Source organism: Falco punctatus (genome assembly GCF_963210335.1).
Source record: "Falco punctatus genome assembly, chromosome: 10".
NCBI lineage: Eukaryota > Metazoa > Chordata > Aves > Falconiformes > Falconidae > Falco > Falco punctatus.
In genome coordinates, this window is record NC_137590.1 from 35903161 (window position 1) to 35921609 (window position 18449).

General features: G+C 47.0%; 1 protein-coding gene across 18 annotated transcripts in view; it reads left to right on the forward strand.

Annotated features, from left to right (window-relative positions):
* The window catches only part of BRSK2 (BR serine/threonine kinase 2), a 316099-nt gene that overhangs the window by 210139 nt on the left and 87511 nt on the right, over positions 1-18449 (forward strand). For all 18 annotated transcript variants that reach the window (XM_080405930.1, XM_080405931.1, XM_080405933.1 and 15 more), the window contains exon 4: positions 12512-12652. In XM_080405930.1, coding sequence (XP_080262056.1) covers positions 12512-12652 — 141 coding nt within the window. The remainder of the gene's footprint in view (positions 1-12511; positions 12653-18449) is intronic.

An 18449-nucleotide genomic window follows, 5' to 3' on the forward strand; every position in this document is an offset into this window, starting at 1 on the left:
GAATTTGCCCCATCAATAACACTTTTTGGTTTTAAGGGCTGCTGAAATCTCCTGATGGTTCTGCAGTAACAGTTAAGTAGCAAAGCCTTGTCCCCACCCCCAACCCCCCATCATTGCCAGTGCCAGACAGGGATGTTGTCCACAGACAGAGTCATTTTAGCTTGACAGGGCACTAGATCTGTTGAATCTGTTGTCAAACAAACAGGCCACATTAATCTTGGCACAACAGGGAAAAAAATCAATGTTCTCCAAATGGGAAAGGGCAACCCAGTAGGGAACTCTGTGTTATTTTCAGCTTTTTAACTGGTTATTGCAAGCAGAGGAGAGTGGTTAAAAAAGAATTAAACTATTTTTAAAGCCCACCATCCATTGGTGACCTCTCCTTAATGTCACAACACGAGAAGGGAATGGCTGTTTACCCAAAGAAAGCGTGTTGAATGGAGGTAGCAGTCCCTTACGGACTATTCAGCCGGTCTCGTTACTGGAGCAATGAATGTGTGTTCTGAGAAGTGAGGCCTCTGTGCCTGTGGGGTAGCTTAGTAGAGCAGGCAGTAATTTCTTTTGGATTCTCCATCCTCCTTTGGGGCAGAGCCTGCCATCCACGGTGAAGTGCGGTCACCAGAGTGACCTCAGGCAGGCACGGGATGGAGGCTGGCTCAGATGTTCGCTGAGCTGCATGCCGAGTGCTCAATCCTCAGCGGCATAAATGGTCACGGCTCCATTAAGCCCAGTTTGCCCCAGCTGAGGACAGAGGCCCAGATGTAATGCAGCCTGCTCTGCATGCAGAAGGATGGCAAAGGGAAATGCGGATTTACAGCCAGTAAATTCTCCTTTAATCCTGAAATGTAAGACTACATTCCTCTGTATTCTGGTTTAAAGCCGGGGGTAGGATGAGGCCCCAGGCTTTCTTTTGGTTAAGAAAGAGGGAATATTCTTCTTTGTGATCCCGGCTTATTTGTATGTTGTGTAATCTGTGGTATACACACACATAAATACATGCACACATGCATAAACACAGCATGCAGCTGATGTGTTCCAAGCAGGTGTAGTGTACTTGGGTGGTGGAGACCGTGTCTGAATACGTGAAGGAGAAGGGCTGTGATCGTCACTTGGAGTGAGGGGATGGGTTATAGAGGTGCTGAAGCTTTCTTCTTGCTCTGAATGCCCCTGAAGCCAGCAGCTCAGCTGAGCTCTCCTTCACTGCTCCAGAAGGCTGGGGGGCTGTTTTGTTCCAAGTGACAAATATCTAGTGCCCAGAGCAGTGGGGATGGCCTTACACCAAGATTTCCAAAAGCGACTGCATTCCTTAGCAGGAAAATATCTTCCTGCTGAAAATCACCTTGAAAAGGGAAGCATCCCATATCTTTTAAGTTATATCTGGTTATCCTGGCTTCTAAAAACTGTTGGGCTCCAAAATGTGCTTTGCCAGTGACCGTTTAGCCTTCAACAATCACTAAGTCTTGTTTGTGCTGCAGCTTCTCAGCCTGCAAGATTGAGCTGTCTGCATCTCCCCGCCAGGGCACTGACTGAATCCCTCTGCTGAAAGGCACTGACTCTGAAAGAGCCAGTGACTGTTAATTATGTTTCATTTTTTATTAGTCACTATTTTAAAGAAAGGGCACAATGCAGAGCTTCTGGCAAGCCTCCGTGTTCAAAATTAGAAACAGTCGTGGCCTTGGATAAATCTAAGAGGTGGAAGAGAGTGCCTGTGGAGGGGCAAGGTGTGACATGTGCGTGGGGGCTGAGAGCTGTGCATGCACGTACTTTCCCAAATAATAAGACACAGTGACCTCCAGTTCTCACTAGCATCGCTAAAGGGATTGCTCTCTGGTTGTGGAAGCGCCTTTCCATCACACGTGCCATCCCAGCAGTAATGGTAGTGGCATGGTTTCAGAGAAGCTTATGAATTATGGGTGATATTTCAGGAGCCAGAGACTAATCACGATGCAGCGCTGGGGAGTATTTCCTCGATAAATGTTAATTTCACAAATCATGTTTGACTTTTGGTTTATGATTTAATTTGTGACAAGGGGCTTTGGTTGAGTAGATTCCTAATGCAACCATGAATCAAATCCTTTTTCCACAGTTTATTTAACACTGAAAATGAGTTTTAAAGAAATAAAAATAAAAATCTGTTAGCATATGTGTGTTAGCCTAGCAGTAATTTTCTGTTTGTTTTGTGGTTTTTTCTACCAGAATGGTCGGGGAGATGAAGATAGCTATGAGCTCTAAGACTTCCAGCAATTTATCCAGCATTTTTAGTTGTCTCATTTAGTAAAACTGTGGACTACAGTTCTAGGTGCATAGGGGAAAACACAGCTGCGCTGTGGCTCTCTGTCTGTGTGCTGATATACCACCTCAGCTATACATTATGTTGTCTAAACTAGCAATATTATTGACATTTGAAGTGTTTCATATTTGTTGGATGATCATACTTGATGGCCTTCAAGCAAGATTGGGAGTCCACAGTAAGAAGAAATTTAGAAGTAGCTATAGATGACCTGTGCCTCCCTGTCTGCCATCGTATAATGTTAATAGAGAAAACATCCAGGAATGGGGGGATCATCCTCCCATTTTAAAGATCAAGAATGAGTTAAAGTAGGCTGGTGTGGGATAAGCCCAGAGTTGTTTAAGAACTTACATTGCTGGTTCCTAATAGGGACTGATCAATGAGCTACCAAAATTTGTGTGTGCACCAGTCATTTTGACTAACCAAGTTCAAGCAGTCAAGAATTTTAGGGAAATGTAAATAAACTAAGGGAATGAGCGAGGTGGTAAGAAAGCTCATAACGTTTTGGTGTGTTCTGTAGTGCATATCAGAGGGGAAACCCTCCTTTCGTCGTTCGGTTTCTGCACCGCAATGAACTGTGTGAACCTGGGCGCTGGTCCTCTGTGCTCTGTGCTAGGTAGAGAAAAGGTCTTACCTGGGCAGAGTTCGTGTAGCAACGGAGAGGCAGGCAGGGTTCACACGCTGCTCGCAGCACCGAGCTTCTCATGAGCAGACATGTTGAGGATTAAGTAAGAGGAAACCTACAAAACCCAGTCCTTCATGAGCAAAGTGGTTGGCTCGGGTCTTTTCTAGGAAACAATCTTTTGCATTATTCTTAAATCTCTGATATGTACATTTACTGTATTCTATGCAGTAAATTCAGCTTTCCATTTGATCTGAGAAAAGCAATTGTCCCATTGTTGGAGTTGTGAGCATGGCAGCTTAAGTGCCATCCTATAATCCACAGGAGATGGGCCTTCCCTTTCCAAAGGGGATAAGCTGACCGGTGGGTTTATTGCAGAACTCCCAACAGGGGTGGCATTACCTGTTTGATTTCGTTTGATTAGCTATTTGGTTTAAATTATTGGTGGTTTGGCAAGGAGTAGAGATGAGGTAGAATAAAGACATCCTAGGACCACTCCATGCCCTTTTCTTTCAGATGTTTATACTAGCATTTCATGATTCCCTGTCCATCAGTGTCAGTGTGTGTATATATATATATGTAAATTTCTATTTATAGGTGCATACAGATATTTGTATATATATGTCTAGATTTATATCGATTAATTTTCACATTTTCACACTGAAGATTTCAAATTCTGAAATTTTGTGGGAGCATTTATTTTAAATCTCTGTGTTGTCCAACTTAATCAGCATTTGAAACAAGCATTTGTTTCAACAGAAGGAGTGGGCATCAGAATGTTGTTCTCTGAAATGCACCATGCGTTCGTTGGCTCTTTTTCCAAGCACAAGTCCCTTTCTCACCATTCAGCAGTACGGTGCTTTCACTGGGCAGGTGCCCAAGCCTCACTGTGATATACACAACACACCACCTCGTGATTTCAGAGGTGAAAGTGTTTCCCAATCAGCCGGATAACAAAATTAAAGTATCTCTTACCTGTGCACAACTCACGTTTCTGGCTTGTACAAGATCAGCTGACAGCAGGAGTCAATGCCTTACACTCTGGTGGTGTCTGCAGAGGCATTCGTGCTGCCAGTCCTCTCCTGCAGGGTTTTCCTGTAACTCTGTTCAGTTTTGCTGAAAACTGATTGTGAGATGCCGGAGAATGCGAGAAAACAGAAAAAAAGGGTTCTGTGTGTTCTTTGGTTATTGGTAGCCCAGGACTTTGACATTCGATCCATCTGCAGGGAAACCTGTCTCAAAGCAAAAGGAAGGTTCAGAAAGTTGGAGCAGCTCCAGGGCTCAGCGCTGAAAATTAATTTTGTGGTAGGTGTGCTTCTTGGTAGTCTGGTTGTGGGGCGTCAGGCGCCATGGATTCAGGAAAAGAAAATAGAACAGAATTGGAAGGCAAAAGGGTGTTCCACCTGAGCCTTGATTAGAATTAAGGGAAATATTCATAACCAGCTACTTTGACCCCTTTTCTTCTGCTGTTGACTTGGTTTAGCCCTGTGATGAATCACAAGCGGGTGTGGCCAAGGGAAGCCCCTTCAGCTGCAGGAGGGGGCAGCGCCAGGCCGGCAGGCGAGGTGGGCCTGGGGACCCGGGGCTGGCTGGAGGGGGGCAAGGGGAGAGGGCGCTGCGCCGAGGGCAGGTGGCACCGCCTGCGGGAGGGATGCCCGGCCGGCACACAGCAGGGCTCGCACAGAGGTGGTGGTGACGATTAATGCAACACCTTGCGCAACGCGGTCTTAATAAGCTCTACCCAAAAGCCTGACCATGTCTTCTGCTCAATGCCTGATGTGCTCGTGCACCATCCAGGCCAGGATGCTGGGCCTGGGAGAAAACAGGCCCATAGTGGAGCGATTCTGTGACGTGAGCAAAGGACAAGGGGGGATGGAGCTCCAGGGCCACAGGACGTTACGTGCCTGATTTCTCTATCAGGCTGCAGTAGGCGATGGTGTGTGTCTGGGCCGTCGTTGTTAAGGGAAAGGCCGCTTGGTTCTGAAGAGTGAAACTCAAACAGCAGAACTGCAGCAGCGAGCTGATGAGTGTTGTCTCAGCTCTGCCTGTCCTGTGCTGAGGATCCTCCGGCTGGACCCGTTCAGTCTCGTGTGCCCAAAAGGAGGGCTGCTGCAGGGCCACGGCATGCATGACTGCACACCATGAAGGCACTGCTCGGACCCCTGTCAGCCCCAGTAAATTAAAGGTACAGAGCACACCAGCATAATCTCCTACCTCTCTTTTCTCCAAAAGCTCCAACCTGTTCATGGCCAAAGGTAATGAGCGATCAAATATAATCTCCATTCAAACAAGCAGACTGGAGTTAAAATTGTCTTTTGGAAAAAAAAAAAAAATAAATTAATGCATGCACATTTTCTTGCAGGCGAGGAAAAATAAAATAAAAAACCCAGAGTTCCTGGCCTGGTGCCAAATTAGGGTTTAAAAATTCATGCCCGCCATAAGAATTTATATAACTTCTGAATAATTTATAGGCTGCGCCAATAACAAGGGGCTTAATATCTGATAGAGATTATTTAATCAATAGAAAACAGCGCAGTGAAAAAACTGTCAAAGAACTACAACATGTCAGTCTTGGCTGGGCAGCTTTTAACCTCCCCCCTGCTACACATATATCCCTTCATATATGTATGGAAGGACATTTTGCAAGTAGGGTGGTAGCATGGAAGAGGAATTGCCAGGACTTTTTTTTCTTCGAGAGGCTTTTCTTTGGCAGCCTGCCGCTCCAGACAGATCCCTTGCTGATTCACCACAGCTTTGAAATGTAATGAATCTTCTAGCTCTTAGCCGAATTGGTCAAAAGGAGTGATTTTCTTGTGAATAATCTGCCGAGGATTGTGGGTTACGGTGGGATGGTTCAGAGCGCAGCAGGACTGGTGGCAGTGCCGAGCACGTGCCGCTTGTGCGGCAGCCGGTGCCATCAGTATTCCGTTCTGTGGCCAAACTTCAAGAGGTTTTTACAGCTGTTGGCACTAACAAACATAGGCACAGGAAAGAACTAAAGACGTATCTGTCTTTACAAAGGAGATCCCTGCCTGATATGTGTCCCTGCCCTCGGTAATTGCTTAGACATCTGCATCAACTCCGCAGTGTCTTGCGCCATGCCGTGTTCCGCAGTTTTAGGGTTATGCTCGTGATTTTCAAGTATCAACTGTTAAGTGATAAACCAGGGTACCTGAGCTTCTCAGCAGGGGTGGTCGTTTCATGAAAGGTCTTACCCATAGGCATCACAAAACGGTAAACTCTTGAGCATACAGAAAGCAAACAGAAACACTCTGATTTTTCATGTCTTCTTGTGTATCTCTTTCTGTATAACTGCACTGGAGTTTGCAAGGTGCTGGAGTGCACGCCTGAAGTTGGGCATCTTAAAAGCTGGCCAGTGCCACGTGAATATCCAGTCTGACTTCTGGCACAGTAAAAGTCCTAGAACATCACCCAGCAGTGTGTGATGTACCCCGCGGTATGTTCAGGCTCATGTAGAAGACCAGCATACTCGTTTAGGTTTAAGAGACGTTGTGTGTCATATGTGTAAATATCATAGCATTTAATAAAAAGATGGATTATTAACTGGTTCCCTAACAGACAGCTAAGCACATGCCCGTATGAGGAAACCCTCTACTGCCTGAGCAAAACAAGAAGCTATGTGAATTGACTACCATTCCTAGAGCACCAGAGAGTATTTCTTGTTACTCTTGGTTTTTTGCAGTTATAATGCTTACCTGAAATATTTGTGTTCCAGTATGAGCTTTCATCTAAAGACCTCTATTCATTTAGCACTTTTATAATAAATACATTTGTATTGTCCCAGAGGACCTCATCTGTGTAGCTGTGAATGTCTCATAAGTTGTCTTCATCTATAAGGCTGAGAAAACTGGAGCCGCATACCCACACTGGGGTGTACGGTGATGGGCCGCTGTGGCAATCCCATCTGGCTGTGTCGTGGTTAAACCCCGGCCAGCAAGTAAGTACCACACAGCCTCACTCACTGCCTCTCCTGGTGGGATGGGGAGGAGAGTCAGGAAAGGGTAGACCCCATGGGTTGAGATAAGAACAGTTTAGTAATTGAAATAAAGTAAAATATTATAATAGTCATAACAATAATGATAATAGTAACAAAAAGAGAGAGAAATAAACCCCAAGAAAGACAAGCGGTGCACAACACAGTTGCTCACCCCCCCTGACACCCACCCAGCCCCCCAGCAGTGACCGGCAGCCCCCAGCCAGCCCCACCCCCAGCGTATGTACCAAGCGTGATGCTCTGTGGTACGGAATAGCCCCTTGGCCAGTTTGGGTCAGTGTCCTGGCTCTGCTCCCTCCCGGCTCCTCGTGCACCTCCTCATGGCACAGCGCGGGGAACGGAGGAGTCCTTGACTTAGAGTAAGCGCTGCTCAGCAGCAACTAAACCATCACCGTTACTCTCATAGTAAACACAAAACCTAGCACTGTACCAGCTACAAGGAAGGAAATTAATTCTATCCCAGCCAAACCCAGGACAGGCAAGAATTCTAGTATTTCACACCATTCTTGCTAATGGCTTTTCATTCTTTACAGATCACAACTGGTGTGTTTTGTTTGGGTGATTTTTTTTCATTGTTGTTATTTTACCATAAATATCCCATGATGCATAGCCCTGATGGCCTTTGTGCCAGTTAGTCTTTCTTTAACAGCATTTTGTAGGCATTGCTCAGAGCCAGCCTATTTCTTTTGTTAACAGTCCTGCTTTGGAGGTAGCATGTAGCTGCCTTGCCTCGGTGAGAGCTCTGTGAGTTATTCCTCGAAGCTCCCTAGGGCTTCAGCAAAGGCAGCCTTTAAGAAACTGTAGCATAGTCCACCAGATGGGAAGGAGGAATCATCACCAAAAGTCTCTTTGTTGCTGTTTTAAGCGATGTCTTCGCAGTATTGTAGTGCAAAGGCAATCTGGTCATACCTTGCTGTGCTGGCACTGGACAAGAATGGGACAAAACAGAGCCAATGCCCGGGTCAGCCTGCCCTCCAAACACAAAGCAGCTGCGGGAGACCCTGTGATGGGGGAGTCCAAGCTGTTGTCAGGCATCACAGCAGTCTTCAGGAAGGAGCCGAAGAAAAATGATGATGTAGCTCTGTCATTAATAATTATGCTCTTCCAAGTGCAGGAGGGGGTCTTGTGAGAACACCGAATCATTTGCCTGGGTATTTAAAAAAATTTCACCAGAGTTAGTTTTTTAGTTTCACGTCTTGGCAGGACATGAGATACGATGCAAGATGTGTACCTTGGTGTCTGTATGAAAGCAGTCAGTGGCCCGTGAAAAGTTTTGCAACCTCTTGAAGAATGTATCTGGTGAGGAAAGCAAGTAATCGAGAATTTAACACCACATGCACTCGGCTTCATATTGAGTTGCAGAAACATCATGTTTTCTTGCTTTTCTAGTCTCCTAGCAAGCAGAGGGGAAATTGGTGATGGGGACAGCGTGGAGCAGAAGGCAAAAGGGACCATGGGTGCTAATCCCAGCTCTGATGCTGGGTGGCTGTAACCCTGGGCAAGTCACTTGGCTTTGCAACTCCCTATCAGTAAAGAACAGGAGGTTAATAACGTGTAAAGCTTCTGTCATGTGAAATGCAAGGATTAGAAGAGCTGGTGTGTGTCCAGAGCATCCAAGATTTGAGAGCTAAGTGCTCTTACAGAGTCTTTTGTCCTAATATAGCTCCTCTCTGTATTATCACAGCAGGTAGTGTGCATGCTGCCAGCCAGAGGCTGGCTCTTTCCTTTCCCTGAACCTTCCTGCAATGGCTATTACAGAGCAGGGATTCCTATGTTTTTACAGTGGGAAGACTGATGCTGTCAATCTTATGTAGACAGGATTTTTAAAAAAGCTTAATTCACCAGTAAGTTACTTTTCATCTCCTAATGGAAAAGGAGACTAGTTCTGGTTACTGTTCTAGGATTTTTAGAGTTCACTCACCTCCTTAGCATAAATGGGAAAAGGAGTACTGTAGCGAGATGAGAACCTATCATATCTGGGAAAGATAAAAGGTAAGGGGAAACTCAGGATAATACTTCTTAGTGTTTTTCTCCCCTGCAGGCTATGTGTTATTTACCTTCTCCTAGATCCTCCAAGAGTTGGCATCGACATACTTCCAATCCTATAGCACTTTGCTAAAGTAAAGGATTTTAGATGCTGACGTGAACTCAGGAGATCTGGATTCTCTTCTGTGCCACAGATTCTCAGGGAAGGCGTAGTGCCTGTGTGCCTTACTTTCCAGCCTCTGGAATAATGTTCTTTCTTTCCTTTGCTTTTTCTGTTCGGCTTTTCAGAGCACGTATTCTCTTCTTTTATGGGGTCACTCAAACACACTCACACGTACACAGATGGATAGATACATAGCATTTAGTGGGGGTTGTGTAAACTGCACAGTGATGGTTAGAACCGGTGCAACACCTGGAAATGTTTAAACCCCCCTTGTTGGCCTGTTTGGAAATAACATGTGTACTACTATTGTGCCATGTAATGCGCCAGCAAAACATTGGCTTGCATAGGGATGGAGGCAGGTGCTGAATTATGCCCTTGTTTAATCAAAAATCTTCTACTTGGGGGCTGTCCTAAAAAAAATAAAATGCATCGCACTGGAGGTAATAGGGTTGGCAGGTGGCCAGCTCCAGATCCAAACTCAGAAATCCTAGCTGCAACATAACCACATAGTACTTGTGGAATGATCCCTGCAGCATTTATTTCTTGCACTTGACCACTGGGAAATGTGTTTGTCGTCCTTCTCACTCCTGTCATGTTGGGGGCTTTGTCAGATCAGAATACATCGTCGCTGTGCTTCTCTGCGTCCCTTGACTTGTCATAGGCACAAATCTTTTTCAAATGTTCTCCCCTGTTCATTTCCATTATTATATCTGGTGCTTCTAGGTGGCAAGCAGAAATGAATAACCTTGTAAATGCTCCCTGTCTTTCAATTTGTTTTATTTTTCATACAACGTGTCAGTGCATTTTTGTTGAGTGTTTTTAATAAGATGAAGTTGATGAAAATAAATTGCTTTGCAGTTCCTGCTGTGGGTGACAGAAATGCTGGGTCTGTAATTTTCCAAAACTGAGCATTTGAAACCAGCGTGGAGGGTGTTTCGTATGCCTGTAACTGCAATCAGCTTCATAAAATAGCTCCCAGAAAAAGAAAGCAGCTAGCAATTTGAATTTTGGGGGCAAGATGCACTGCTGTATCCAGCTTCTGCTGGGCACAGCGAGAGAGGGAGCTGTCAAGGAGAATTTTAGGATTGATTCTGTGCCAGGCTTGGATCTGCCATATGGGATAGTTAGCCAGATCTGTCGCTAGCGTGCGAAGGAGAATGAGTTATATAGCAAACCCCCTTACCAGACCACGTTAGCCAAGGCTTGGGAAAGTGAGGATTGGGACTTGAACATGTGGGCACCCCAGTGCCCATGGTTTCCGTCTGCACAGTTCTATGTCCTGCTCAAAAAACGTAGTGTGGATAAACAGTGATCTCTGAATTACCAGTGTACTCAGTAGGCAGTGCTTGGAGAGAAGATAATCCACATATTCCAAATGTGATTTTCAAGTCAAGATTTTTCTCTTTTTTTTAGTCATTTTAATGAAAAAAATGTCAATACTACCATATTTCTTGTGACTGTTTCTATTTTGGTAAAAAAAATGCAGAAAATACCATTTTAATTCCCTAAAGTTTATAATTTCATTTTGTTGCCCCCTTTTTTGTGCTTTCGTACTACTTAGCTGGCAAGACAGTGTTAATGTCTGCCTCCTGCTGCATTTCTGTAAGGCAGGGAAGTGCTTTTTCCTTGTGCTGGCTGGGAGCTGACACAAGGAACTCACACAGGCGCTGATGATGGACCAGGAGCTCACATCCCACTTTTGCAACTTCAAGGCTAACGCTGTTATCATTAAGCCAATTTTACTTTCCTCAGAGCAGCTTTTAGTCTTCCTACTGTTCCATCTTTTTGGAAACGTTGGAAAAAAAGGAATAGTTTAACCCCAAAATGTATAATAATCTCCTCTTTCCATTTCAAATTTAGAAATTTCCTCTGAGATTATACTGCTTCAGGTACAGAAAAGACAGTATCCTGAATTAATGATTTTCATTGTCCACACAGATTTGAAGAGTTGGATTAATACTGGCAGTAAAACTAGCTTGCTGTAAAGCAAGGCATTGAGGGATGGGGGTCACGCAGCACATCATGTCCAGCCTGGGCTGCTGTGCTGTTGGAGGAGGGGACGGAGAATTACATTCAAAATTTGGAAAAAGACCTAATTCTTGTTTGCAAGTGTTCTGGTGATGTTTCTCAAACCACCTGCCAAAGGTTGGAATGCCCTGTTCCCCCTTGCGCTCTTGCTTTACAGAAAGCACCTTTCAGACGACAAGCCTTGCCATGCGACCCTGTAACTCGCATCAGGGGGGTCAGGCAGTGAGGGTACAGGTTCCTGCCTCTCCTTCAGGGTGTAACCAGCTAGCAGAGCCAAAGAACAAAAGTGATTTTTCAGTAAAAAGAATAATAATCTGTTGTTTATACTATACTTTCAGATTCTGACTAAGTAATCTCACTGCGTAATTTCTTCGTTCTGTATTAGAATAGTGTAAGCTGGGCAAACAAGCAAGGAGACAGTAGAGCACAAAATCACAGTAGAGATGGAAAAAGTCCACGGAGGTTTCCAGCAATCCTCTTGCCAACAGAAGCCTGTTGCTTTGTCCATATTATATCTGGTTTCTTTTTAAATGGTTCAGTTGATGGTGTTCCTGCTACTGCCGTGGGGAAACTCTTTCATTCCCACTATTAGGCAACATTCCAGAGATTTATACTAAGTTTTCCTCTGCTTAGTTGCCTTTCATTACCCCTGCTTACAACAAGATAGCCCATCTATGGCAAGTCCTTTCCTTCCAGAAGATCTCCTGCTTCTCTCTCTGCCTGCCAGGAGTGCTGTGTGAGGTCTGAGGTTTCTTCTCTTGCTCCTGGGTCCCTGTTGTGCCACATTTATTCACTCAGTGTCACATTTTTCACATGTGAGTTGCAAGGGAGAGCAGCTACTCCAGCAAATCATTGCTGTTCAGCAGCAAAAGCTGAAGCCCTTACATAGGCTGCACGCATATAGTTGTTCTTATCTTTTTTCATATTCTAAACTATTCACCTTTTTTCTTTTTTTTTTTTCTTTCCCTCTATTTTGTTGACAACTCTCTGGTTCTCAGGTGTCCAAGACAGAACAGTATGTGAGTGCAGCTTCACCACAGCAGTTTTATAAAGGAATTGCCAGCTTGGTTAAGGCTTCCTAGCATGCCGTCTTATTCCACTGTAGGTTTAAGAGCTGCTGTGAAAGCTTATACCTGATTATTCTCTTCTTCCCCTCCTGGTCTTTTGAGGCAATTTTGGCTTCTGGATTATCCCTCACTGTTATATTGAACACTGAATCCAACAGTGGCATGCCTGAAGTCTGCAGAACCCCTGTTAAAAATATTAATCACCCCTGATTTTAAAATTCTGATTCTCTTCCCCTGTTCTTTACAGAAGTGTTCTCCTTGACCGTGTGTTTGTGTATAATTGTGTGAGTGACGTGTTATGATAATGTGCTTACAAAATCCTGGCTTTGTTATTTTCTAGGTATTTGGTGCTAGAACATGTGTCAGGTGGCGAGCTCTTTGACTATCTCGTAAAAAAGGGAAGACTGACGCCAAAAGAAGCCAGGAAGTTCTTCCGACAAATCATCTCTGCTTTAGACTTCTGCCATAGTCATTCAATATGGTGAGTACAGCCATTTCCAACGGGAGCTAGCCGTTACATAAAATCACAGGATAAAGAGCTCTTATTTCTTGATACCTTTAAGTAACTGATGTTGTAAAGCTCTAAAAGCATTGTGTAAAGTGCTGATGTGTTTTTAGATTCTTGGCCATCTGTGAGACAGTGCGTCAGTCACAGATAGACATTTCAGGGAGAAGATTGTCATTTCTCGCTGGAGGAGAATTCATTCACAGGGAATGCTTTAACCAGGACAACCAAAACCACCAAGGAAAAGCAGCTGAATTTCCATCATTCTTGTGGCACTTGCTAATAACCGAGAATTACATGCACTATATCAAAATGAATCCCTGAAGAAACTTTGGACAATTACAAATACAGCAAAGTCATTTTGTGGCTTCCTTCAGTTTTTGGAAACCTGCTGGCTTTTGGCAACCTTCACTGAGTCCCTTCTGGGCATTTGAGTCACTGTTGCCTTTAATTTCCTTTCCAGTAGGGAAGAATTTCCTTGATCTGACTGCTATTGATATTCACTAACTCCATCATACAATTTGACCATCAGGTGTGGTTTAACCTGTGCTTTTCAGGTGGCGTTTTAAATTGGACCAGTTTCTCCTTCATCTTCAGGAAGTTTAGGTAATTTAAATTATACTGAAATCAAGTTGTTATAATCAGTCTGAGCACAAGAGTTTCTGTATAGTGGCTGGCCCGCAACTGCCCACTTATTTCTCAGAAATGCAGCTCCTGGCAGTGAGGTTGGCGGAGGGAGACCATTTGCATTATGTCCGTGTGGCTGCTTCTCCACAGCCCCAGACGGCCACAGATCCCCTCCCCAAGCGGCCGAGGGCCACTGACAGATCCTGCAGGGCTGGATTTGCACGGTCACTATGCGGTTACTTCTCAGTGACTGTACAGGGATTCTCTGCACCCCAAGTTCTGTGCTGAGAACTTGCAAACTAGGTATTCGCACCAAAAAAGGATGCCTAAATGTTTCACTTGGTCTTCTAGCCCCCTCCCTCTACATCTCTGACTCATTTCAACAGGAAATGTTAATCTGAAAGAGAGCATGTTTCTAATAAATGGAAAGGGAAGTAAGAGCCTTTCTTGACGATATATTAAGAAAAGTATACTGTTAGCCGGAGATGCAGTTCCGAGGTGGTAGATCTGGGTGAGAAGGTCCTGAGGATAATGGCTGCCTGGCGCAGGCAGGGTTACAATGGTCAGAGAAATTCCCAGAGGAGCCAAGGGCAGGTCGCATGCCCTACCCAGAGGATCTAAGTTTTCTCTGTTGGCAGAGACCTCTGTCAAGTTTAATTCTGGAATTCCACAGTTTTTCCTCCCTGCTAGTGAACTGCATTGAGTGATCATGACCTTCTTACAATCAGCATAATCCTTGGGAGATTGTACAGCTGTTAATTTTTGTGTAGGCTAGGCAGCGTAAGCACTGACGGATCACATACAGACATGTTTCTGTTCCCTGCTTGGCTTAACGCTTGGAGACCCAATCCAAGAAGACTCAGAAATGTTGAAGTACAACTGAAGAGAAATTATTTACTCTTCCAAATGAATATTCCAGAAAAACATGAATTTCCATCGGGATAGAAGTTTCTATGAGAACATGCATTATATACGCATACATACTAGTCCTTTGGGCATGTGATGGATGCTTCTCGATGTGGCAGACTTTAATAAACTGAGTGAGGGTTCTGGTGAGGCTGTCAGACAGACAAGCACCTCTGCAGGTTTGACGATATGTGCAATTTCCAAGACAGAGTGCACATCTCTCCTGAGGAACCCATTTTCCTCTGTTAAACATATTGGATTGTGGGCAGTAGTCTTGTTTAGAAGTAAATCCCCTGTCTCCTTGCCAGCTCCCACTTGACTAGCATCTTGTGCTGAATAAATTAGCAGTAAATCATAAGCTCTCCCTCCCTCCAGGTCACTCTGAGACTTGTGTGGTCTGTGTTATATTAGACTCTGTGTTCTATTCTGGACAGTTATCATTAAACCCTTTTCAAAAATCAAAGCATGCATAAATATAGTTGTGTGCATGTGTGTGAGTATAAAAGTTAATGTGTTTTCCTAAGCAATGAAGCCTGACCTTGTCCTGTCGTGGGGCAGCGAAATGACAAATCATCTCATCAGCCAGGTTATCCAGTTATGACCACGTTGAAAAATGAAGGCTTCAGCTTTGGTTAATGACTAAATGTGGGTGCCTCTAACCTACTGGCAGAACAGATTGATAGCCTGGTGTCCCCAGCCCCATGTCACTGTCCCATCTTCTTCCTGGACCTCCCAAAACACTGAAATACCTGTGGCTTACTTTCACAGCAGTATGTAACCGCGTTCAGCTTTCAGCGCTCAAAATGTACTGATGCAGCAGGATTCCTGGATCAAAGAATCAGAAAGGATTCCCCAATCCTCCCGTCAGTAAAAGGCTTCTGCTGCTACTGCGTGGAGGGATCGCCTGCGTCTGGGAGGTGTTTACAAACAAGCAGCTCGGACCAGGAAGCAGAATACACTTCGGAGCTTAGTCTGTTTGTGGGCAGTTTTCCGAAAGTATGAGCTTTCTGTTCTTACTTTATTTAATGGAGGCAGCGGGGCAGTATTTGATGTGCCTCACTCCGAGGTGCAGCCACTTACCAGGGTTTTGTGGTACAGGTTGGCCACGGGGGAAAGCTTATAGGTAACGCACTGTGGGGCCCTTTAGGGCCGCTGCTGTGTACGTAGCACCAGGTGCCAGGGACCCGCAGGCACCCGCGGGTGCCAGCAGCCCGCCTCCTGCGGAGGCACCATGGGCTCCTGCCGACGGTGCTGTGCCCGAGCTGGCCGGGCTGGCTCAGCGGGCGCCCTCACTGCCGGCGCTTCCCGCTCAGCGCCCCTGGCCTTCCCAGGCCGCCGCCGTGAGGCCGCCCCGGCCGGGGCAGCTTCCCCCGGCGATGAGCCGATGGGCCCCCCCGGCCGCCGCTCCCCCGGTGCCGCCTGCCCGGCCTCCCAAGCTGCGGGCCTTTGGGGCGGCTCAGCGCGGCCCTGCCGCCGCCATCGCCCCCGGACGCCGCAGCCCCCCGGCCCCGGGCCGAGCCCCCCCCCCCCCTCCGGGATGCTGCAGGAGGGCGGGCCGGGGGCTGCCGCGCGCCCCATTGGCCGCGCGTGACATCACCGGCGCGAGCCCGGATTGGCGCCGCGCGCGGGGGGCGGCGGGCTCGTGCCTCGGCCCAGCTCGCGCTTGGGGCCTGCGGCTGGCAGGCTGACAAATAAAAATATGATTACAGAGAGTGCCCCGTGGCAAACCTGATTAGGGCTTCAGAGATAACAGATAATGCCAATTACTGCGCGGGGCAGCGGTGACACGGGAAGGAAATCCCCCGCGGTAGTGAGCAGCCGGATGATTAGCTCGTTTTATTTTTATTTTGGTTGGGTTTCATTTTGAGGTGTTTTTTTTTCTTTTTTTTCCCCCCGATCATGCACAAGAGGGGTTAAGGCAGGTTCTCTATGAATATTGATAAATGACAATTATGAGGGTCCTTTCTCCTTTCACTGCCTGGGGCTGTGCTTGAGTAGCACAGGGCTGAAGCGTCCATGTGTGACTGGGAGGGGGGCTGTGTGACTGGGAGGGGGGCTGAGTGACTGGGAGGGGGGCTGAGTGACTGGGAGGGGGCCGAGTGACTGGGAGGGGGGCCGAGTGACTGGGAGGGGGGCTGAGTGACTGGGAGGGGGGCTGAGTGACTGGGAGGGGGGCTGAGTGACTGGGAGGGGGCCGAGTGACTGGGAGGGGGGCCGTGTGACTGGGAGGGGGGTTGTGTGACTGGGAGGGGGGTTGTGTGACTGGGAGGGGGTCCGTGTGACTGGGAGGGGGTCCGTGTGACTGGGAGGGGGGCTGAGTGACTGGGAGGGGGGCCGTGTGACTGGGAGGGGGGCCGAGTGACTGGGAGGGGGCCGAGTGACTGGGAGGGGGCCGAGTGACTGGGAGGGGGTCCGTGTGACTGGGAGGGGGGCCGTGTGACTGGGAGGGGGGTTGTGTGACTGGGAGGGGGTCCGTGTGACTGGGAGGGGGTCCGTGTGACTGGGAGGGGGGTTGTGTGACTGGGAGGGGGGTTGTGTGACTGGGAGGGGGCCGAGTGACTGGGAGGGGGTCCGTGTGACTGGGAGGGGGGTTGTGTGACTGGGAGGGGGGTTGTGTGACTGGGAGGGGGTCCGTGTGACTGGGAGGGGGTCCGTGTGACTGGGAGGGGGGCTGAGTGACTGGGAGGGGGGCCGTGTGACTGGGAGGGGGGCTGAGTGACTGGGAGGGGGCCGAGTGACTGGGAGGGGGCCGAGTGACTGGGAGGGGGTCCGTGTGACTGGGAGGGGGGCCGTGTGACTGGGAGGGGGGTTGTGTGACTGGGAGGGGGGCCGTGTGACTGGGAGGGGGGCCGTGTGACTGGGAGGGGGGTTGTGTGACTGGGAGGGGGGCCGTGTGACTGGGAGGGGGCCGTGTGACTGGGAGGGGGGTTGTGTGACTGGGAGGGGGGCCGTGTGACTGGGCGGGCTGAGGCAGTGAGGAATAGCTTGGTTTGACTTTGCCTTGTGTTCTTCCCTCGGTGCAGGGGCACACAGCTTCTTATCAAATACCGCTTCAGGATTTCACGGCAGCAGTCCCAGCGCCGCCGGTACATTCCCGCAGGCAGGAGCTGCAGAGCACTGCCAGCAGGCTTTTAGGGAGAAATCTGGGGTGTCTTCAAGGAGCAGAGAACGCCAAAGAATCCAGGTGCCATGTTCTGTCAGGTGGTGCCACCCCCCTCAGGACCCCTGCTCTGCCTTGCGTCACTTGTAAGGAGCCCGCTGGGGCGTTCTGCAGGGATGGGCTGTGGCAAGCTTAGGACTGCAGCAGCTGGGCGCTTCGAAATCGTGACTTAAGGCCTCCAAATGTGAAACTGGTCTAGAAATTGTGGTGTTTAATCAGGTTGGTTTCTGGTTCAGTTTGGTTTTTTCTGGTCATCAAGTCTTTAGGTTTTCAAGTTTTCTTTCGGACCATTAGAAGCGAGAAGGGTACCTTTTTCCCTGTTGAGAGCTAAGATTCACCAATCATTGCCCAAATCTGGGAGTTTCAGATCTGGATTCAGTGACTGAGACTTATTCTAATACAGTGAGGAATTTTGAGATTTCCCTTGTACAGAGAACCAGAGAAAAGCCATCAAGTACGGCATCTGCAATGCCAAGGGCTAAGTTACCAGCTCAGCTAAAGTCAGAGAACATGTATTTTTGTAAGTTTACTTCTTTACATAAGCCACTGAAAAGTCAAAAATGGCATTATCGTATCATAAGCATAGCCGGGTGACATTCTCTGGCAAGTACAGTAGTGGTGATCAGACCTGGCAGTCTGTTCCGGCATTGAAATACATGAATATATGTTTTGAGCTGAGGTCGGTAGGGAGAAACAATGTATTTTAACAGATCAGTGGAAGTATTTGTTAAAAAGTAAGCAAGGTTTTATGCATACAAACCCTCTCCAGGTCTCCTGATATGTTTATAGATGCTGTCCTTTTTCCTAGCTATAACGATATTTACTTTTTCTGCAGAATTCTGTGAAATTACTAAATTTGTGCATAGCAACCATGGCTTTAAACAAAGATTCTGCTGTAGGTAGGTAAAAGTTGGGATCTGATTTGCAGAAGCAAGAGAAAAATAAGATTAAAGGCTTTTTCTGCTCAGGAAAATAAAAAATATTGTTTCTATTAATTATTACTGATAAATTATTTGCATCACATCAGGCACTTTTAAGAGGCATACTACAGAACAATTATTCTGTGGTCTGGCCCTTCTG